The sequence below is a fragment of the Paralichthys olivaceus genome, chromosome 23 (genome assembly GCF_024713975.1).
Source record: "Paralichthys olivaceus isolate ysfri-2021 chromosome 23, ASM2471397v2, whole genome shotgun sequence".
Taxonomy (NCBI): Eukaryota; Metazoa; Chordata; class Actinopteri; order Pleuronectiformes; family Paralichthyidae; genus Paralichthys; species Paralichthys olivaceus.
The window spans coordinates 4,659,704-4,681,537 of NC_091115.1; the positions used below are offsets into that span (position 1 = coordinate 4,659,704).

The 21,834-nt window shown below is 45.3% G+C and overlaps 1 protein-coding gene across 1 annotated transcript; it reads left to right on the forward strand.

The window, feature by feature from the left end:
* Positions 1–679: 679 nt before the first annotated feature.
* Positions 680–21,271, forward strand: lhfpl3 (LHFPL tetraspan subfamily member 3). Its single transcript, XM_069520421.1, has 4 exons — positions 680–1,253; positions 18,890–19,120; positions 20,088–20,143; positions 20,639–21,271. The coding sequence occupies exons 1-3, from the start codon at positions 812–814 to the stop codon at positions 20,108–20,110; spliced, it is 696 nt and encodes a 231-aa protein (XP_069376522.1). The 5' UTR covers positions 680–811; the 3' UTR covers positions 20,111–20,143; positions 20,639–21,271.
* Positions 21,272–21,834: the final 563 nt, after the last annotated feature.

Sequence of the window (21,834 nt, forward strand, 5' to 3'; positions counted from 1 at the left end):
AAATGTGTAATATATTTGCTGGGTATGTCAAAAATAAAAAAACATAAATATGGGAATATAAAAATAGTTGTATAATTATTGCAAAGAATCAATGCTAAATACATAAAAACGAGGTATGTTATCACCATTCTTATTCTAATGTAGACTGTATTCTTATGTGCTGATAATGCAGACAGAGGGGATTTGATTATTACAGGAACCTTTAAATCCAGAGACTTTATTCCACCTTGTGTGTTTAAGCTTTGTCTGGTTCCCGTAAAAACACGTCACAGAGGATTAAGGGATGTGGGCAGGCTCTGGAATATCTGGGACTTTCCTCCAGATCCAATTCAATAGGAGCTCAGCTGCGGTTGTTGCTCAGACGGAGCTTTGCAGCGAGAGAACACTGATCTGATGGAATACTACTACTGCTAATAATAAAAATAATAATAAGAAGAACAACAACAACAACACTATCTGATCTGGATCATCCAGGTACTTGCATCTTTTATTTGCATGAACACGAGGAGACCTGCAGGATGAATTTACGCTCCTCTGTGGATGCATGATGCTGGAGCTCGTCTCTCCAGGAGCTTCCTCTTTTGCAGAGTGAAGAAATAAGATGTCACCAGAGGAGAATGAAGCCTGTGTTGTGATGGACATGGAGCTGTGATGCTGCGGCTGCAACTGTGACTGAATCGGGAGGAAAATCCAGCGATCGGGAGAAGTTGTGCACACCGGATCCAGCGGCTGTTCTCCGGATCACATGCCGCAGATGCTGCCGGAGTGAGGACGCGTAAAGTGAGCCGACTCTTCTCCCACAGACCGGAGGATGGTCCCCGGGGCCCCCGGCACCATCACCACCACCACCATGCTCCCCGCGTCCGAGGCTGCCAAGATCTACCAGACCAACTACGTGCGCAACTCCCGCGCCATCGGCGTCCTGTGGGCCATCTTCACCATCCTCTTCGCCATCGTCAACGTGGTGTGCTTCATCCAGCCCTACTGGATCGGGGACGGCGTGGACACCCCGCAGGCGGGCTACTTCGGTCTCTTCCACTACTGCATCGGCAACGGGCTGTCCAGAGACCTGACGTGCCAGGGCAGCTTCACCGAGTTCAGCTCCATCCCCTCCGGCGCCTTCAAGGCCGCCTCCTTCTTCATCGGCATGTCCATGGTGCTGGTGCTCACCTGCATCGGCTGCTTCGCGCTCTTCTTCTTCTGCAGCACCGGCACCGTGTACAAGATCTGCGGCTGGATGCAGCTGGCTGCAGGTAGGACCCTCTGCCCACAGGTGGAGGTCTCACTTCGGGGCTTGTAGGTGCATGGAGCTACATATGTCCAACATAACATGCAGGTCACACTCTCATATCCTCTTCTTATGAGGTTTCTTATGAAAACAGCTGGTCTGAGCCAAAATGCACAGGTTAACTTCTTCCACCCTCAAGATCCAAATGTTCTCCAGATTATTTTTGGCTCATATTTGCAGCGTATTGACCACATAGCCTCATTTTAAAAGAGTTTCTCCATGTAGGTTTCTGGAGACCTTATCAAACATTGTGTATTTGTAGTTAGGTGCAGCGGCTATAATCTTGGGCAAAGTTAGACCTTGAATCAAAACAGTAATAAGTGTGTGGGAGCTCATTTTGCAAAATGAATCCCCACATGAGACTATTTGTTTGGTTTCTAGAGCTCTTATAAAACATTGTGTAACTGTAGTGTTGTGTCGGTGGAGTGGCTGCAGCCTTCGGGGAAGTGAGACCTTGAATTGAAGCAGCAACTTAAGTTTTCATGAAATTACTGGACTTTGAGTTTTCTCCCACACACGTAGAGATTGTAAAATATGGGGATCATTATCGGTGTTCATCAATATGCATCCTATTCCAAAGTAAATCCTGGAAATTGAAATGTATCATCCAAGCCATGGAAACAGGTCGTCAGTGGTGTGTGTGGTTTACATTGTGTTTGCCCGCTGCTGAAAAATGAAACATGCACTTCTCTTTCTCTTAATTTAAACTAAAAGCGTCTCTCTCATCATTTTTGTCAAATTTGCATGATCGTCTCTGAAGCAGATGGAGAATCTGCCTCCATGTGCACAGATAGGTCCCCTTCCAAAACTACATTTATCAAACGACTGGTGCAGCTTTACTATATATACAACTATATTCAGTGAGTGCGTGAATCACAGTAAATGTCAACATTAACATTTTCGTCCCTGTATTTTTATTTTTGGTGGATTGGAGCGTACCAAGAAGCAGGAACAGAGACGCATCAGGGTTTTAGGAATAAAAACACTCTTATTATAAACATTTTAAAAAATCAGAAACCAAATTATACAAAAATGTCAATATATGCATATTGTACATATTTGTTTGTTTGGTTCATATGGATCCTAAGAGATTTGAAATACTATAGAACACATATAAACACATGACTGTAGATGAACCCACACACAGAACTGAAAACACAATCTCTGTGTATGTAATCAAAGCAGCAGAATTGTTTAGTCTTGTTTGACCAGTGACAGTTTGGCGAGTATGAGTGTGACCCGTGTGTCATCTGTATGTACAGATTTGAATGAATGAGATAAATTGTGATAAACAGTTTGTCCAAGGTGAAGAATCCTAAACTGATCAGAACTGGAGGAATAGATGTGATCAACCTCTGACCTTCACATGACCTTGACTCAACACTGACTGATAACTTTTGTTTTTTTAACAAGAAACCAAAAAGAATCTCTGTTAACAGACACCGCGGAGCAAATGTTCAAATGAAGGATCTGAAGTCTAATCAAAAAACATGAGATTTCCTGTCTGTGAGAAAACAAGTGGCATCACACCAATTAACACCTCAACCGAGAAGCATGCAAGAAAAAGAAAAAACGGCTGATGAAAAGATTTTGGGCTTTGACAGCTAAGACTGACTCATGATTGGCCGTGGAGGTTTACTGGTGGGACCTCGATACCAACGCTTTGTCCCCCGATCACGACTGGACAGACTCTGCGTGGCTCCAAATGCGTAAGAGATCAATCTGTAAAGCATCCAGAGTTTCTCAAACCCTCTCATTGGCGAGGCGGATTGTTCCAGGGAGAAACCATGAAGCCAGTCTTAATAAGGAGACGCACTGCGCCGCACGTCGTGTCTTTGCTTTGTTTGTTTTTCGTGTCACAGATCAAAGCTGCGTCTTATTCCTCCGAGTCACATGTTGCGTTTGCTCAGTTTTCCCAGCATGCCGAGGGATCAGATGTGAGATTTTACAACAACAGTCATGTGAAAGAAATGCAGCGGCAGATTTTCAAAGACCGTCTCAGCCGATACGCTCGTTATCTCCGGTGGGTTTTTGTGAATGTGATTAGCGGGAGAGGGAAAAAAACATTAACTCAAGTACTCACACAAGTACTCACACAAGTACTCACACAAGTACTCACAACTGAGTAACTTTATGCTACTTTCCACACGTTTAACTGTCAGATACATCTATGCATTGTTGAGTTATTTTGTACATACACACAGAGGTCTGTGCAGCTATTATGACTTCCAAACTTTGCTGAAAAACCCTTATTCATGTTGAAACCTTAACTTATCTTAACCACTGTCTCATCTGAACTCAAACCTCAGTCCTCGTTAGGACCGAGCTTTGGTCCCATGAGGTCTATTGGTAACAAGCTCAGTGTTTAGCCTGGAAATCCTTGACTTTAACTCCTGTAGAATTTGAATTCATCTTTTCTGACCATCGCTGTTCTTTCTCTCACTGCCTCAGCCCCCCTCAGGTTGGGAACGACAGCAAAGGTCAAAGGGGTCAAAGATCACAGCGCTTAAAATGAATGCTTGATGAGGTGGCACTTTCTATTTCAGGTGAGGTTTATCCTCTTCTTCTGTATCTTCTTCTGTCGCATGGTTAGAAATCAGATTTAATAATATGGCATGAAAATATTATGAATTGTGTGTTTTGGCCTTGGCAGTTTTCAGATCTCCACCCAGCTGATGGTCGACTTAATAACATTAGATCTACAGACAAAATGCTACAGATCCCTGGATACAGCAGGAGAGGAGAAAAAGTCGATCCAGTTCAGTGACATATACATATACATATATATATATATATATATATATATTTGCAGATTGTTTTACACACTCAAACTACATAGTTTCCTTCTAGACACATTTGAAAAGAACACACAAATACAAATATATAGAATAATGCTTCCAAAGAAAAATCCCAGTTCTCCTCAAAGAGATTTTATGTGTTCGTTAATTGTATATTTCATTTTTCTATCTATAATTTGTTTCGCTCGTGGCGTCCACTTCATAATTTCTTAGTTTTTCTGATGAATTAAAGAAAAAAAAAAACAGCAACCGAATGTATTTTTCACGACCTAATAACTTACGAGGTCATTAATGGCTTCTCATTTATTTATGACGTGTTGAGAAGTTATTTATTTGCCATTAATAAATCCATTGGATGCGATTTAAACGAGTGCCTGATTAGAGAGGGTCGCTGATGATGAGAAGAGGAGGAGGTGAACGTGCTCGGAGTGGAGCAGCCTCCGACACGAGGCCGCACGTCGCTGCTCAGTAACCTGGATGGCCTCCACAGCTCTGATTGCCATCTGGGTCTCTCACACACTCACACAAACACACAGGGTCATTTCGGCCATGGCACGAGCAGCTGCCCATTTTGCAGGCCTGTAAATCTATAGACGTCCGCAGAATCAGACGTGGGTGACTGAAAATGCTCTTGAAGCACTTCCAGCACACGGCCCATTTCCTGGTCGTCTGACCGGCAGCAGTAAGTGGCTCTCTGCCTACTAAGTGGTCCTGAGCTGGCATTCAGAGCCAACAATAAAAGGTCCATTTGGTTGCTGGAGGTTTATCGATCAAAATGTTGCTTTCCAGAATAACAAGCAGCAGCTCTCTAACCGGGGACAGCTGCCTCTTTACGGCCCTTCTCAGTGCTCGTGGTGTAATTCAGTTATGTGTTATTGTCAGAACCCAGAGACTGACAGGGAGAGAACACAAAAGCCGCTTGCCGAACGCTTGATGCACGATAACGGCGTTTGATAAAGCGCCCGACTGACTGATATTATTGTACCAGTGCTCGGCGCTTCGTGCTGCTGGTTCAATTTCACACCTCTTCAGAAAGATGTCAAGTGGAAGCGGGGGGGGGGGGGGGGACGTGCTGTTTACCGCCGTCACATTGTGTCTTCAGGGAGAAGAGGTGGAGATACCACGAGACGCCATCAGGCCGGATAATGAAAAGTGATGTTTGAAGGCTGAAACGTGCATTTTGTTATTTCCGTCTACATAGTGAACCAATAACAAGTTAACAGCTAATGCATTGATGATGATGATGATAAGTTTGAAGTTTAAGTTTGTAGTATTGAAATATATACAATAATACTTCAATCATGTAAAATATCGCACTATTTTCATCGTGTGACATAGTTTTCACACTGGCACCAAGTGGATTCTGGTCATTTACAGCGTTACGTATAAAGTGACAGTAGAAATGTTGAGAAAACAAGTCTGGATTTAAAGCCGAGAGCTAATGACATCGGCCGGGTCCTTATCCTCTCACACGTATAACGAAGGACCGGAAGAGTCTGAGAGGCTTTACAGTGATGTAACATGAGACTAAGACCCAGACACACAGGTGATGCGTCCACCTCAGGGTGTCGAGTTGAACCCTCTCTGGCCACAAAGTAAAACATTTCCTCTTTTTTACTCTCGGAGAGGTCACCGCGGTTGGACGGTGATTCTACACTGAGACAGAGGCATAAATAAAAAAGAGAGGTGGCGCTGCAGGGTGAATCAACCAAATTAGAAACCAGCCAAGTCAGCTGAACATCGGGGGGGGGGGGGGGGGGGGGGGGGGATCTGGACCGCCGACTAAATCTGAGGATTAAGAAAGTGGATCCTCCTTTGGCTGATGAGGATTTTAAAGGGACAGCACCCGACATGTGGACCCTGTTTTTTTGTCTTTTGGTATTTTACAAGGACAGTAATTAACTCTCAGTCGTACATTTGAATCCAGTCTGGGAGAAAAGTCCTTAAAGTGCTCACAAAACAAAACTTACATTTAGTAGAAGAATTCTGAAATCTACAGAGAGGCTAAAAGTTATGACTGTGACACATCTCTCTGGATGTAACTTTAGAAACAGACATAAAGATATATATGAGAGCTTTGTGAAGTTGAGTGCATAAAACCAAAAAAGGCTTGAAATGTGTCTTTTTAATGTGGATCGCCCAGATGATCAGCGATCCACTTAATGGAGCCGTCAGAATAAATCTACACACGCTGAGGATGAGGTGATTTACCGCTGCGTGCTCTGGTGAAGAGGTGAGACCGGACATCTCGGCCGTGACGCTGCCGCAGTCGCACACACGTCGGAGGTCGTCATTTCTGCTGCTCGTAAATCTTTTTCTTTTTCTGCGGTGTTGGGCTTATTTTAAGAATCACAAGGTCTCGTTTAGTAGAATTTAATAAGAAATTGACCCTGAGCTTGAGAAAAGCATTAATCGTATGTTGGAGCTATTTAAAAACTGTTTCACAGACACGATGAGCAGAAAGAGAAAGTAAATGTTAAATACATTTTTCTCAAAGATGGTTTCTGGCATTTTAGGTAGTTCTCATCACACTGATGTTAAACCTGACTTGCGGTCGAGAGCATCGACTTCTGAAGCGCAAAATGGTGGCACCCATATCCAAGATACTTTGGCTTCATTTTTGTGCAACAGAAAGAAGAAGAGACGCGTTGTTCATCTCTAAGGTTTGGACAGAAACGGTGGAACTATATTTTCCGTCAAGAAAAACTGATATTGAGCTAAATGATGAACAACATGAGCAACAAACAAGCAGCAACTGAGCAACACATCACCGACATCGTCGAGGTCACATCATCGTTTTTGAGGCGATGATGAGTTTGCCTATTTAAAAAGAAAATTGGCCGAAGCGTGATGGACAGACGAGGCTGAGCCTGCAGGAGGTGAGGCGGCGGTGTGTCTGATTGGGGAATGGCGAGGTGTTTAGATGCTTAAGTGTGACTGACAGCTCTGATTGCTGAGTCGTTAGGACGCGGAACGAGCTCAGAGATTGAGATCACGTGTGAGACGGGAGGAAGAAATGGACACTGAAGAACTGGATATGTATAATAGTTTGTGTTACATCATGTATTTAAGATTATAATGATCTTGTGTTTTCAGCGTAGACACAAATTCACTGTGCGTTTAATTTTAATGCTTGAATTTCAAAATTTCCCAAATAATTTCCAATATAAATATGAAATTTGATTCTAGTTTCTGAGGAAACAGACGTTTAGTCCCACATGTTCAATGGTTGGCCGGGCTCGGCCTCAGAGAACAGGGTGAGGAGTTCAGACGTCATTGGGGGAGGGAAGGGGGGATGTGGGGAGAATTACGTGGGTATTTACATAGAATTAAAATGAGTATTTCTTTCAAGGACATTTTCAATTTGGAGTTAAAGTACATATTAGTCTAAAAGAACAACTAGAATAGCACATATCTCCCTCAACAGTCTCATGAAACCACATTTAAATGAACTAGATCCAGATTTTTATGTGGATCTGCGCCAAATTGCACACACTCGTAAAATATCTAAACATGCCTGATTTCTTTCATCGAGATCCACGAAGCATCCTCTGAGAAATCAAGGGAAATGTTGAAAAACGTCCAATCTCACAGAGTTAAGTTGAAAACAAAATCCTGCATCTGCCTCCTGATCCAGATCCACACTGAAATTCAATGGGTTCTTTTCCCTGACCCATATTTTACCAGGTTTTGTTGGAAACCCCTCTGAGGATGAAAACTTCATTTTCCTGGCGGAGGTAAAAAAAGTCATTAAAGCACACTTTTACTTTTACTTTTATTTTACGTTTCCATGAAGTTTTCATATAATTAGCTGCTTGCATGATTCCAGATCAGATTGTGTTCTGTTCAGTTGCTTTATGTGGGGACGTGAGACACTTGACTCCATTACCTCATCATTATATCAAACTTTAAAGGAAGTGGGTTATGCTCATGTTGCGATGAGATTGCTGCAGGCAGCTCTCCAGCATCACCGTTATTAAAAAACTGTCAAACCTCCGACGGCCTCCAGCCTTTATTTCTGCTGTGTCTGCCAGAAGGAGGCTTTATGCATGTTTCATAAGCTCTGCCTGCTTCTCTCATGTTCTGGACGGACGCACGGTGCAGCTTCAGGAAGTCCGCTGTGGCATTTTCCAGAGCTGTATCTGCCTCTAAATTGGTGAGGATGACGAGGGCGGCTGATGGGACGGTGTCCAGTTGTGGGAGCCGGTAGCAGAACTGACGGGGAGATAACGAGGTGCTTCCTGGAGTCCCTGCAGGATGAGGATGTGCTGAGGTTACAGGGCTTAATAACGCTCCTAATCAGCCGCTAGTTATCGAGCAGCAGAGGAGCTCACAGCAGGAGGCTGAGGAGGAAATGAGAGCTGAATGGCACGAGGAGAGGAGAGGAATAGTGAATGGCAGCTCTGAGTTTGACATCCCCGGTGCGGCTGTTGAACAGTGTGGAGCAACAGTGTCGGTGTGCATGAAAAGACATGAGCTTACAGGTGCAGGGCTGGAGTTGTCACACACGTACACACGCAGCTGTGGATGTTGTGTTATTTCCCACCCTGCAAAAGAAACCGTTCCCAATCTGGTGTTGTTGTATTATCCCTCTGTAATATGTATCCCTAAGAGAGCGTCGCTAAATAGCTCCCCCGCTCCCTGCAGCACGAGGGCTCAGTGACAAATCCCCCAGCAGGAGAAAGTGATCATCTTGATGAGGTCGTCACAGAGGAGAATAAAACACTTTGTTTACTTCAGCCTTTTGAAAGTCGTGAGAAACCTCAGAGTCGTGGTTATCGGTCTGTTCTGCACATCAAAGATTATCACGAGGCCGGAATTCAGTGTCTCTGTTGATGTAGAACTTCTCAACCTGCCCCGTTTGTTCGGAGGCTGGTCGCAGCTTTTCTTTCTGAAACAGTCATTAGTTCCCAAAATTCACTTGAGCCGCACACAGACAGACACAGATGGAGATTTCTGGAATTATGAGATATAAAGTGAATCTTCAAAGATGCCTCATCAGGACATGTGTGTCATTTGTTTGAGGATGTTTGGGCGACTTTAGGCTCACATCCATTTTGTCTGGGCCAGAAGAGCCTGGAGTAGCAATCAGAGCTGCAGGAGTGTTGCACTGAGCCTCGGTGCTACCTCACATAAATGTTTCACACCTTGAGGTAAACATGTTTTCATGCTGGGTGGAAAGAGAGCGCTTATATAGGGGCTGGCAAGAAGCTGGAGTTCAGGGAGTAAACATGTTTTTCAGGCTGTTGCAAGATTCACCATTTGGAGCAAAGATATTAAAAAATATATCAGAATTCCAGGTTGTAGGACGCAGGTCAAAGAGAATAATGATTCATTTATTTATTCCAGAATGAAACATTCAGATCATTTGGTTTCTCTGGATATTCTGTTCCACAATTGAAAAAAGTTGCGATGCTACAAATACCACGACTGTTTTTTTCTGCTCAGTCTTCGAGGAATCGACCAACTCTCCTCTGTTGGTGGAGACTTCCTTCCACGTCCAGCTCAGCGCTGAAGTCTTCCACGCCTCGTTAAGGATTGATTATCCTGTCTCCCCAGGAGTAATGTAATTAGTGTGTCCAGGATGGTGGAGGAGGAGGAGGAGGGACAGAGTAGAACGGCCGATTGCAGCTCTGCCGGGGCCTCCCCCACCCCCCCCGTTTTCCCTGCGAGTTTACTGACTTACGTGCCAGAGACACAATCCTGAGCCGGTCACCACCTTCTCGCCATCACCCATCACCTCGTTGACGACTCCTCATCACCTCACAACCTCACAACCTCACATGACTGATGACGGCTGCGAAGGTTTCCAGTCAGAGGCACGAGCTTAAAAACAAGCCTGAGCTGTGAGGCCCGCCTCGCCGTGATAGGATGTGACAGGCTGAGCACGAGGAACGAGACCCTGGACCAACAGTCCGCCACATCGACTGGCCCACGACTCCGTCTTGATCCCTCGGGGGGGTTCAGTCTGAGCTCACAGTCGAGATATTCTGGACGTCGCAGCCCGTTCGGACGACCTTGCAGATTAAGTGCGTCTGTTGTTGTCACTGCTGCGGCTGCTTGTGTTTTTCCCCACATTAATGACAAATGCCAACATGAGCGCTTGTTTGCGATGAAGTCGAGCGAAGGCGTCAGAGTGCGTAAACTGTTGTGTCTCTGTTGTGCTGCTGTCTACAATCGCACAAAGTAAATATCCTCACTTCATCTGCAGATAGCGGCAGACTTGAGGATGCAGCGAGCATATTTTGGAACCGCACACAGTTACAAAACGACCTGCAGCAAAAACACCAAACTAACAACTTCACCCCCCCCCATCTGTTTGTGTTTATTCTTGGTCCAGACCTCCCTCCCTTCCTCCCTCCCTCCCTCCTTCCCTCCCTCCTCTCGGTCTTCTCTCTCTGCGGCTTCATTATTACGAGATGAAGTTGAATTTCACTTAATTAGGACCTGAGGGCGATGAGGGAGAGGGAGAGAGTTGGTTCACACAATCATTCTCATCCCTGAGGGCGATGAGAAGGAGCCGCCTTTTACCAAAATATAAAAATAAGGGGATGTGGTGGATTAACAGGAAGATTTTATCTCCACATGAGCGTGTGTTTACTGTGCAGACAATACAACAGAGCGCAGCAGGTTACTACAATACGAGCATTAGAGTTCTAACGCCTGGTTTCTAATGAGCTGCAGAGGTTTTTTCTTTCTTTACTCGACAATTCAAATGGTGCATTAGTCTTCACACAAAGGGATTACAAGAGCAGAAGCGCTGCAGCTCTCCAGGAACGTTCTGCAGGATAATTACTCCTCTAGCGTTCCTATGGTTGTGACCCATCGTGACGTCACTCATTGGTTCCCGAGCTTTGAAGCCTCGAGTTTGTAACCAACTGATTTCTTATGATCTCATTTTGCTGCGATGCTTATAATCTGTGGCTGTGAGTTTGAATAAAAGCACCGAGGGAATATGAATAGATGTAGATTGAACCTCAGAATCATCCATCAGAATGTTAGATTTTATCACGGTTGAGAATCCGGTTCGTTGTGTTGTTGTTTCTGGTTTATGTCTTGTTGTTTACTTTCCTCTGTGTCTGATTAAGGAAGAAAAATGAGAAACTACAAAAGGTAAAAGTAAAATAAATCATCATGTCTGACTGATGTCTCTTCTGCTGTGAGTCCCGAGAAGGGACGGGCTTTATGGGGGTTTCCCATCGGGGGTTTATCTTCTTGATCACTGGGCTGGGATGGAGGAGACAGACGCTTGATTTATCCTCCTGTGAGTGAAGGACATGGTGACCCATTTGAAACTCTCCGCTCCCTCTGATGCGTGTCTCAACGTGCATCTGCATTTTGACTGATGTTCACTTGGACGTCCTGAGTGCCGCTGGTGGAGGAGACGGATGCTCAGGTCGTCCTTCTGCATGAGACTGTGTGAGCGGCCTGTTGTGACACCTCGCTGTCAGTGTTTCAGGGTGAATGATGCTTCAGACGCTCCCTGATTTACAGCAAATTCACTTGAGTGAATGACGCCACCGCGCAATTCAATTTGCTCCAAAACGGCTGTAACGTCTATTTGAAAGGAAGAAATCGTAACTTTTTTGGGTTTTTTTCATGTTCGACGTCACAAATGCACATCGTCCCAAAATCCATTTCATATCCTTCAAATCCCTCCTCTGGTCGTCTCTGCCGTTCCTCCCCGAAGAGAAAAAACCAAAACTGTGATCCATTAGGATGGACTTCTCTGCAAAGAGCTTTTTCTCGGCAGGGCCTTTCGTCCCTTCCTCCCTCCTCAATCAATACGCTCATCTTGGACGAGGGAGATGTTTGATGGCTGCAGCCTTTTAGCAATCATACAGACACGACATCCAGAATGCATCACTCTACCTTCTGTCTGTGGCCTCTGCAGGAAGATGTAAGTGCTTCCTCGGAGTCGATTGAACGGAAACGTGACAGCGGAGTCGTAAATGTCCACCAAATTACCAACACAACTCATTCAATCCGTTCAAGTTTTGCGAAGCCAAAGGCTCCTGCTGCTTCTCTCACCGAGGAAAACCACTAATTACACCAAACATCCATCGGCAATTATAACGGAGGCATTGAGCTGCAGATGAGCGGGCGCCACCATGCTGTGTGGAAAACATGACTAACAATGTTAACACTGGAAAACATGTTGGCGAGGGGATTGAATCAAAGAAAGCTTAGAGGAAACTGGGGACATACGTCGAATACAAATGAGGTCGGAGCTTGAGGACGACATCAAAAGGCTGCGGAGCTCGTGAAGGGGGGGGGGGGGGGTTAAGAAGTGAGAGCTGTGGGAGTGTTTGCATCCTAGTGGACTTGGTTATGATTACACCAGGGACACGGCAGAGTAACACTGTGTGTTAACAGTTACTGCTACTCTGCAGTGTGTTTACAGACAGGTCACGGATCAGAGCACACAGGCTTTGTGAGTGTGTGTGTGTGTGTGTGTGTGTGTGTGTGTGTGTGTGTGTGTGTGTGTGTGTGTGTGTGTGTGTGTGTGAGTTGGAGAGTGAGGACGTGTGTTGTTTCGGTGATGTTCTCAGCCTCCTCAGTCAATGCTCTTCCTCCCCTCTGTGCTTGCCGGTCGCCATGGAAACCACCCTCTGTGCTGCTGCTGGTGCTGCTGGCGGCAACACTTCCCCTCCGTCCCATCACTTCACTCTCCGAGAGATGCTGCTCGGGATCAGCGGCGTCCTTCACGAGCTGCAGACGAAGCAGCTGGAGTTTGGGAATTGATGCACTCCTCCGTTGCAGATCAAGGTGTCTCCATGGCAACGTGCATGGATTCGGTACGGGCCGAACCGTTAAAAGCCGAACGCTTCCTTCAGGTCACAGGGGCGGGTCAGGAGAGCACAGCTGTATGATAAGTGACCAGACGAGGCCTCGACTTCTCCCATCGGTGCAGGAGGGACAGTAAAACTTGATCATGTGACGTGAAAGCTCCTTTGATCCTGCAGTTTTCAAGGTGATTGATGAATCTGTGACTGTGTCAGTCACTATAAACTTTACAGTGAGCTAGAGCTCTAGATTTCAGACACTTTTGTGTCCACAAAAGACAAGGTAGGGACGGTGTGTGGAAGCTAATGAAGCAGGCAAATTCAAAAAACTACAGGAGCAAAAGTGAATGAATCTCTAGTCAGGGGCTGCATCCCTCGTGGGGCGTGGTCTCCCTGGCCAACAAAGGATAGACCACGAAGGAAGAACCAAAATGAGACTTTCTGGCCGTAACATGTGAAACGTTACCGGACCTCTTTGAAAACCGGTTTGCCTCCGAAGCACAATGAATCCTGGGATAGGTTGGACCGCGAAAGATCCACCTTTGTTTCTTGGGAATGGAAGGACGCATTTGTCGGCTGCATTTGAAGGAGCAGCCTAGTTGTGATGCCCTCCATCTTTTAAATGGACCTTGTGGTCACATCAGCTGACTTTTATGCCTCCATTGTCCCCATTCATAGCAGAGCTCCCCTCTCATCATCAGTCATTAGTGCTCCCTGCTGAAGAAAGACAGAGGGAGATGGAGAAGGAGCGGGGGGGTGCTTAAAAGGAAAGAAAAGGAGGAAAAGAAAGCGGAGGACATGTATTCTCTTCCATCACCACAGATCAGAGACACATTAGAAGTTAGTGAGATGGCGTGGAGCAATCCCCTCGGCCCGACTTCAAAGCGCGGCGGGTTTTGGAGGGAAAATAAGGACGACCGTTAAAGATTCAGAGGAGCTGCCAAAGTCGTCTACCACTTCAAGAACGCCTGTCACCACATCTGAGGCGGCGAGGAGAGGAGAGAGCGCTCAGATGAGGCAACGACTGATCACACATGTAACATGCGACTGAATAAAAACACTGGGTCTGGTGTCAGAAATAAAAAGTGACCATCTGGGTTTCTCCTCACCCTCACGCAGAGAAAACAAAACACGCTCCTGTGGTTTTCGCCTCTCACCTCACATGACATGTAACTTCACTTAACGTGACTATACAAGATGTTTTCCCTCAGTCTGGGATGAAGCGTGGATCAGGTTTGTGGTCCTCCTGCTCGGTTGGGCCGCCAACTTTGGAGGATGTGACCTTAGGTAGACTGCGACTCAAGCATCAGATGCCTCGTCGCTCGCCGGCGCCATTACCCTGCTATTGCCAAAGTGCAGTGAAGCCGCTGTGACGCCATTGCTCTTCAAATGCAGCCTCTGAAGGATGCGGCCCCTGACTTGAGAGCGTGTGATGGTGACGTGTGAGGTCGTGCTGCTCACGTGTGTGTGTGGCTCTGACGTATTCATCAGGAGGGCTGAAAGAGGAAGAGGAAGAAAACAAGAGACGCTTTCTGTGTCACATTCACACCACGGCGTTGAGGCGTCGGTGCCGCCCTGACACTCCGCACAAAACCCACTGGAGCAGTATCAGCAGGCGGCCCCGTCTCCATGGTGATGCAGCATCTTCCTCATCCTCAAGTGCATTTTGGGAAGCGACCTCTTACTTCCCCCAAACATGTTCCACGCTCCGAAGAAATCCGAGGAAGCTTTGATTAAAGCTTGTTTGGAAACTGGGAGAGGAGACCGACTTCAAACAAGATGGGAAACACGATCGGAGGCCGCATCAGTGTTTGGATGCGTCTCGTGAAAGCGTCTCCTTTGTTCTGCCAGGCAGCAGCGGGGCCTCGTGCATGTGAAGCAGGAAAACAATACCTCCGCCCAGGAGGATTATCATAATAACTTTTATGCAGATTATCACTAAAAGAAGAAAAGCTTTGATTCTGCTCTGATGTCTTGCTGAGAGGTTTTAAACAGGAGGCCCACTGGAGGTATCTTAAAATAATCCTCATTTGCTTACATGCATCACATTTTTGCAGCCTTTGTTCTCGTGTCATCAGATGCTCCGAGGCCTCGTCATTACGTTCGCTCACACTGTTGAACCTTTTGTCTTCGAAGGAGAAGCAACGTCAGCTCGACTCTGCACAGAGGGGGTTCAACCGCGAAGAAACAAGACAGGACGCGATGAGATAGTTAACGTCCAAAATTGAAATTGATTATTAGCCACAGCTTCTTTAAATGGTGTAACTTACGAGTACATTTGTTATAAAAGGTAAATTCTCCTTCTCCTCATATTAAACTGTTTGTTTCAGGCTGAAACTGAAATAAATCAAACGCAGTGAGTTTATTAAGCTGAGCTGAGTTTTTACTGTTTTAAATGAGTGTGTGTTTAACCTTGAATCAATGTCAGCTGTTCCCTCTGTGATAAATGATGAAGCACTAATCATATAGTAACTCCTAGACTTGTGTTCGGCCTGTTCTCAGATCAGACCCGAGCTGCTGCACCTCCCTGCGCTCAGACTTGATTAGATTGTAAAAAAAATCTGATCCTCAATCAGTTTTATCGCTCCCTCCTCTCCAGGGACCGTCCCCGAACTAAAAATGTTGCTTTTCCGTAGATTGAAAGAGTTAAAATATAAGATAAGCCGGTTTGGACTTGAGTGAAGTGAGACTGCGTTGTGTCTCTGAAGTGTATGTTGTGTCCATAAGTGTGTGTGTGTGTGTGTGTGTGTGTGTGTCACTGAATGCTTAAACAGACACTTTCATTCCCCTCATGTCTCAAATGAGCAGCATTGGGATTCCACTCTTGTAAAATTCAGCCCTGCCTCATTTACTCCAGCGTTCACTCACCTCTCTGCTCACTCACACTGTCACTAATGTTATTCTAAGCCTGAGCTGCACACATCCACCTCTACCCATCGTTCTTTCTCTCCCTCTCTTCCCTCTCATCCTCCGTTTGTCTTCCCCTTCTCCCTCCTCATCCTCCACAGTGACGACAACGTGTCACTGGTTGTTACAAGGGGGCGTTCACATGGTTTTTGGTTTCAGCCTGTGCGCTGCATGAATCCAGGGCGGCTCTGGACACAATCAGACGTCACCACATTGACTGATTGGGTTTTCAGCACCACAGTGAGAGGACAGCTCCTTTACAACAATGACAGATTTCCGTGAAACATTTTTCACATTTTTCACAGAATCATTTCTGGATCTTGATTTCTTTTTAAAGAAATGAGGGGTGTGTATGTCTGTATATCTGAGTGTGTGAAATTTGACACCATTGGTGAAAAATGAGGGAAAAAATTAAAAAAGCGTCTTTTCAGCTGCTAACGTCTATAAACACATTTGAAGACGTAACCACACATTCACAGATTTCATGACACGTACACAAATCTCAATCTAATTTACACATTTACAAATCTGATGACAACGATTGAGAATGGGTTCCACTGCTGACCACACACACACACACACACACACACACACACACACACACACACACAAATACTGCTACAACATTGGCTCTATATTACAGGTTCGTGTTCTTCTTAAAGAGAGGAAGTGCAGCGATGTTACAGCATCAATCAGATGCACCGGAGGTCGATAGCAGAGACACAGCCTGTGAGTCAGTGGACTGAATACATGAGGAGTTAATGAGAACCGTGTGCAGCAGGATTCATGTTGCAGTTGATATACTACATTAACACACACACACACACACACACACGTCAGTGGGATGGAGGAGGTATTTTCTCCTTGTACCTTCTTACATCAGCCAGTTTCTGCCCCAATTAACTCCCAGTAATATAATTTGCCATGCTCCACCTTGATGCTGATGCACAGTGCACACAGTATGAGCTCTCACACACACACACACGCACCAATGACGGGACGTTTAGAGGAACGTGAAACACACAAAGCAGACAGCTACAGCTGGGCTGTGAACTGCACCATAATGAGTGTGTGAGTGTGTGTGAGTGTGAGAGTGTGTGTGTGAGTGTGAGTGTGAGAGTGTGTGAGTGTGAGTGTGTGTGAGTGTGTGTGAGTGTGTGTGTGTAGCATGTGGAGATTGGACACAAATCTAGATGCTGACACCTCCTCCTCTGATTGTCCCTGTGGTCGCTGCCAGCAGCTGTCAGCTGGGAAACCTTCAGGGAGAGGGAAAGTGTGTGTGTGAGTGTGAGTGTGAGTGTGTGTGTGTGTGTGTGTGTGTGTGTGTGTAATCAAGGACTTTCAACACCACCAAGAGGATGCTCATGCTTGGAAAAACTTTTCAATGGCAAAGTTATTCTGAGGAACCTCTCGTGTGGTGAGATCATTTTTCTCTGAGCATCAATAAATAATCAGATTGTGTAATGACACATAGGAGGGTGAGCTGAGCTACACATTACACCATCATGTCTCCTTAATCACGTCCCTCAGCTCGGCCGTGGATGTGTATATACACACTCACACACACAGACAGACAGACTCTTCTCTCTGGTGGAGCTGAACCTCCTCCAGTGTTAGAGCAGCAGCAGCACGCTGAGCGAGGCCTCGGCCTAATGAGCCTGTTTTAAACATTTCTGAACAGTCATGTGAAAACTGAGCTTTTAGGCTTCACTCATCTGGAGACTGACAATGAGCCGACATGATTCCTCATCTGCGGGTTTTATAATGTCTTTCATTATTTATGGCGGGGACCGTGCACCGGCCGCTCTGCAGCCGAGCTGAGGGGAATTTATTTATCAGGAGATGAAGAGGCTGATCCCGTTGGCTTACCCCCGTTGTTGCTGCACGTTACACTGCAGCTGCGCGCCTTTTGTCGGATTGTTGTTCTTTGTTTGTGGCCACACGACATTTCCTTGCGAGCCAAAAAAAAAAAAAACTAAACCGTTTTGCAGAAGATAAAAGATCGGCCTCAGCCTACTTCAGAGACCGTTTTGGGAATAAAAACTGTTTTTCAGCTTTGCAGATAACAAGGGAAAAAAGTGACATGTCGGCTGAAGCTCAAAGATTAAATTCAGTGAAAAACGAGGAAAAAAAGCAGGTTCCTGCAGGAATCACTTCGGTTTTGACGATGCAGCTTAGAGGAAGATAATGAGATCTGTCAGGGAGAACATGACATTTTGTTACGCAGGTGAGGGAGCGCTGCACGTGTGGCTTCAGTTCAACACACTCAGGCTACAAACCTGCCATGAGTGGAACCTCAGAGAAAAGGGACAACTCCAGGCTGTAGAAACACAAACCAGCGTCTCTCTGATCATTCTATTAATATTGCAGCTGAAAAGCCGACAGGAGCAAAGCAGCTTGTTTACACAGGAGAGAGCTCTGCAACTAATCCTCTAATATGAAGACACTCGCAAAATAAATGCTTTGGCTCAACAAAGAACACGAACGATTTGAGTTATAACAACTTTATGGTGAAATTGATTTGAAGGTTTTTCTCCATTATTGAATAATTTGCATTTAATCATCTGCAACACAAAACCTTTAAAGTGAAATGAATCTACTTAGTTACTCAAACTCCATGTGAGTTCACTCGAGCTGCATCATTTTCCCACAAGGCCTCACTGCTGGGTCAACATCATGAGTAAAACCGATGGCGTGGCCCTGAAACCTTTGGCGTAAATGTCACTAGCACAAAATGTCCAGTGCACAAAACTCACTGACACACAAAACCTCTGATGATCTAACAGAGCAGCATATTCCACAATTAATCACAGACCTTAGGGACCCACAGAGGATTGATGAGTTTGAGTGTGTGGATGTGAAAACAGCTTCCTGTCTGCAGCGAAGGTGTCGTTAGACTCCAACAGCTCCGTCTTTCATCCTGTCGGCCGCAGCAGACGGTTGATGAAAGCACTCCGACTCCCCACGTGGTGCCATGACATGTGGAAAAACAGATTCCTGCTTCCATCTCTCCATCCTGCCTCTTCTCCTCCTCCTCCTCTCTTGTCTTTGAATTCACGACGTCCACCACAAACAAAACACTTGTCGTCCTCCTCTCCTCCCTGATCCAGGAACTAGTCTGATCCTGGGCTGCATGATCTACCCAGACGGCTGGGACAGCGACGAGGTGAAGAGGATGTGTGGCGAGCAGACGGACAAGTACACGCTGGGCGCCTGCTCGGTGCGTTGGGCCTACATCCTCGCCATCATGGGCATCATGGACGCCCTCATCCTCTCCTTCCTGGCCTTCGTCCTGGGAAACCGTCAGGACAGTCTGATGTCAGAGGAGCTGCTGGGAGAAAGTAAGCACACACACACACACACACACACACACACACACACACACACACACACACACACACACACACACACACACACACACACACACACACACACACACACACACACACACACACAGGGGCTGTTTATAAGCCTTGTGGTTCATATTATATAGGAATCACCAAAGAAACCTGTAACCAGCACCGATATGTAAAATCTGCTTTAGCTATAAGGTTTCTTTGAATTTAAGTTTTGCTTGAGTCTATAAAAAAAACATCCCATTTTCCATAATCTTCACATGCACAGTGTTTTTCATTTGCATCCACTGGATGGATGTTATCCACCACCTGCTGCCGCTGCTCTGTTTCCTACAAGATGACAAACTCACTCAGACCCGAAGGAAATGATTTAAACAGTGGAGAGGCAGGAGGGACGGGAGAATACAGATGAAGGAGGACGGAGATAAAAAGCAATGAGAGAGGGAGAGAGAGAGGAAGATGAGTGACTGAGAGGAAGAATGCACCGATATCAAGGGTTAATTGAAGCCTGGGGATGCTGGACAGAGTCATGAATTACTAATGGCTGTTTACACAGCTTGCTGCCAGCCTGTCGGAATGAATCACAGCCGCCCTATCACCCAGGACACAGTCGTCTGTTAGCTCGTATAAGCAAAGTGACTGGGAGGAAGGAGCCATTATCAACCGAGAGATGCCTGAGAGGGAGGACAAGACAGAGGGGAGAGATAATGAGGGGAGGGAGAGGAGGAGAGAGAGGAAGAGGCAGATACACGAAATGTGAAAAGACAGGATTCATCGAACAAAGTTTTAAATGGATGTTTTTTTTGTTATCTGGTCAATTAAAGGTGACACGTGATCAAGTTTCATAAAAAAAAAAAAAATTCTGTAGAGGAGAGACCTTGATGCGACACCGCCACCTGCTGGTTAAAAGTGTCCTCTTACTTTCTGACCTGGCCTCTGTTTTTCCCCACAGAGAGCGGAAACAACGCCATCTAGCTGTCGCTCTGAGGAAAGCAGTCACACACACAGGTGAGCATGTTTTTCAAGTGAAAGTAAAAAAATAACTCAACATGGATTTAATTAAATGATGTGGAATCATTAGTAATAATCCTCTCACTTGTTTTTAATGCTGAAACTTTTTTTCACTGCTCCACCACCGTCAGAATCTGCTTTTAAAACCTCATCAGGTTCATTTTGTGTGTAACTGTGGGACAAGGCTGTTAAAGATGTTTGCACTGAGGGAAATATTCAGACCACATGATTTTCTTTTATACGGCTACATCATGATGAAATATTCTCATGCATCATCTTCTGCATCAAGTGAATTATATATCAGAGAGCACGAGACTGTGATAGTTTTCAAAAGCTTGAATGAGTTTGTATATTATGTTTATGTGGGAAATGAAGAATTATCCCACCTACTCTTTAATTTCTAGAGGAAATTTCAAATTAAAAGCATGGAAAGTAGATACATTTCAGGTTATTTACGCGGCAGATTCTTCTTTCTCGTCTTCTCGTCTGCAGGTCTTGCTGCAGAGACGTGATGTTACTTCAGGATCCAGCTGCCCTCTCCTGGTGCAGCTTGTGGCTGAGACACAGAGCTGATGTGTGGACAGATTAAAGAAGAACAAGAGGAGGTCTGGAGGAGCTTGTCCTCCCTGAATCTCCCTCTGTAAAATAACCAACTCGGTCATCTGAAACTGCTTATTTCTGCAGGATGAACTCTCTCAAAGACTTTCTCCGGCCTCCATGTGGACGGGAAGTTCAGTCCACAGGTTCAGCTGAGGGACAAAAACAAGACTTAATGTGGTAAATCAGCTCGGGGACAGTGGACGTGGCAGCTGCTCAAATTGAATCAAATCAAAAACAGAAATGATCCAGACTTAGAGGGAGGACTTGAGGTGAAAGCTGTCGGAACGTCTCTCTCGTCAAAGTCAACAAACTCCCAGAGATAAACCTGGAGTTCAGCTCCGGTTCGACCTCTCGTGTTGTCAACTGAGAGGAGGAGACATCTCAACACTGAACAACGGAAAGAACAGAGATGTTTGTTATAATTAAATGTTTGATGTGATAGAAACATGACGTAGTAATTAGAGGTTTTGCTGGTGACAACTTTCCCAAAAAGAAAAAAAAGAGTAAAAAAAAAAGTGCGCTAAATAGGAGAAAACATTATATGGAGACTATAATCTGTGTGTAGATGTGTTGATGAGGTCACTGTACTGTCTTGACTTTGAAAATGGTCCATTTCTTGTGTGTGCCATACTGCGTCCTGTAATCTGACAGTGTTGTGGCGTACGAAGAAGGGCCCAAGAAACTAAATGAGCAAGAAGTGTGGCTTTAACTTTTTTCATATATTATTTTTCACAACTAAAAAACAACTGACATTGACCTTTACACTTTTAATGTTTGATGGAACAATAGAAATCGATTTAAAGACAAAAATCTGCTCCACTTAAGCCATCGAAGACTAGGACACGGCTAGCTAGGCTAAAAAAAAAATCCATATTTGAAAATCTCAAAAGTTTGTCCAACAATGCTGTTCTGGCTGTTGAGCCGTTGCCGCCACTCAACCAAACTTTTGCCAAGTTATCGCTCGTTGCGTCCAAAAAAATATTTAAATGCAAATACCAACTATAAAAGTGTCATTTTAATATTTGACCCAATGAGTCAAACTGTTGATTGTTGAACTTTAAGAACTGATAAAGAATCACGTTTGTTCA

Bases quoted from the DNA above. Each gene is read 5' to 3' on its own strand.
- lhfpl3 (XM_069520421.1), top strand. From the start codon at position 812: ATGGTCCCCGGGGCCCCCGGCACCATCACCACCACCACCATGCTCCCC. The intron at 1,254-18,889 runs GTAGGACCCTCT...TCCCTGATCCAG, and splicing joins CTGGATGCAGCTGGCTGCAG to GAACTAGTCTGATCCTGGGC. The intron at 19,121-20,087 runs GTAAGCACACAC...TTTTCCCCACAG, and splicing joins AGAGGAGCTGCTGGGAGAAA to AGAGCGGAAACAACGCCATC.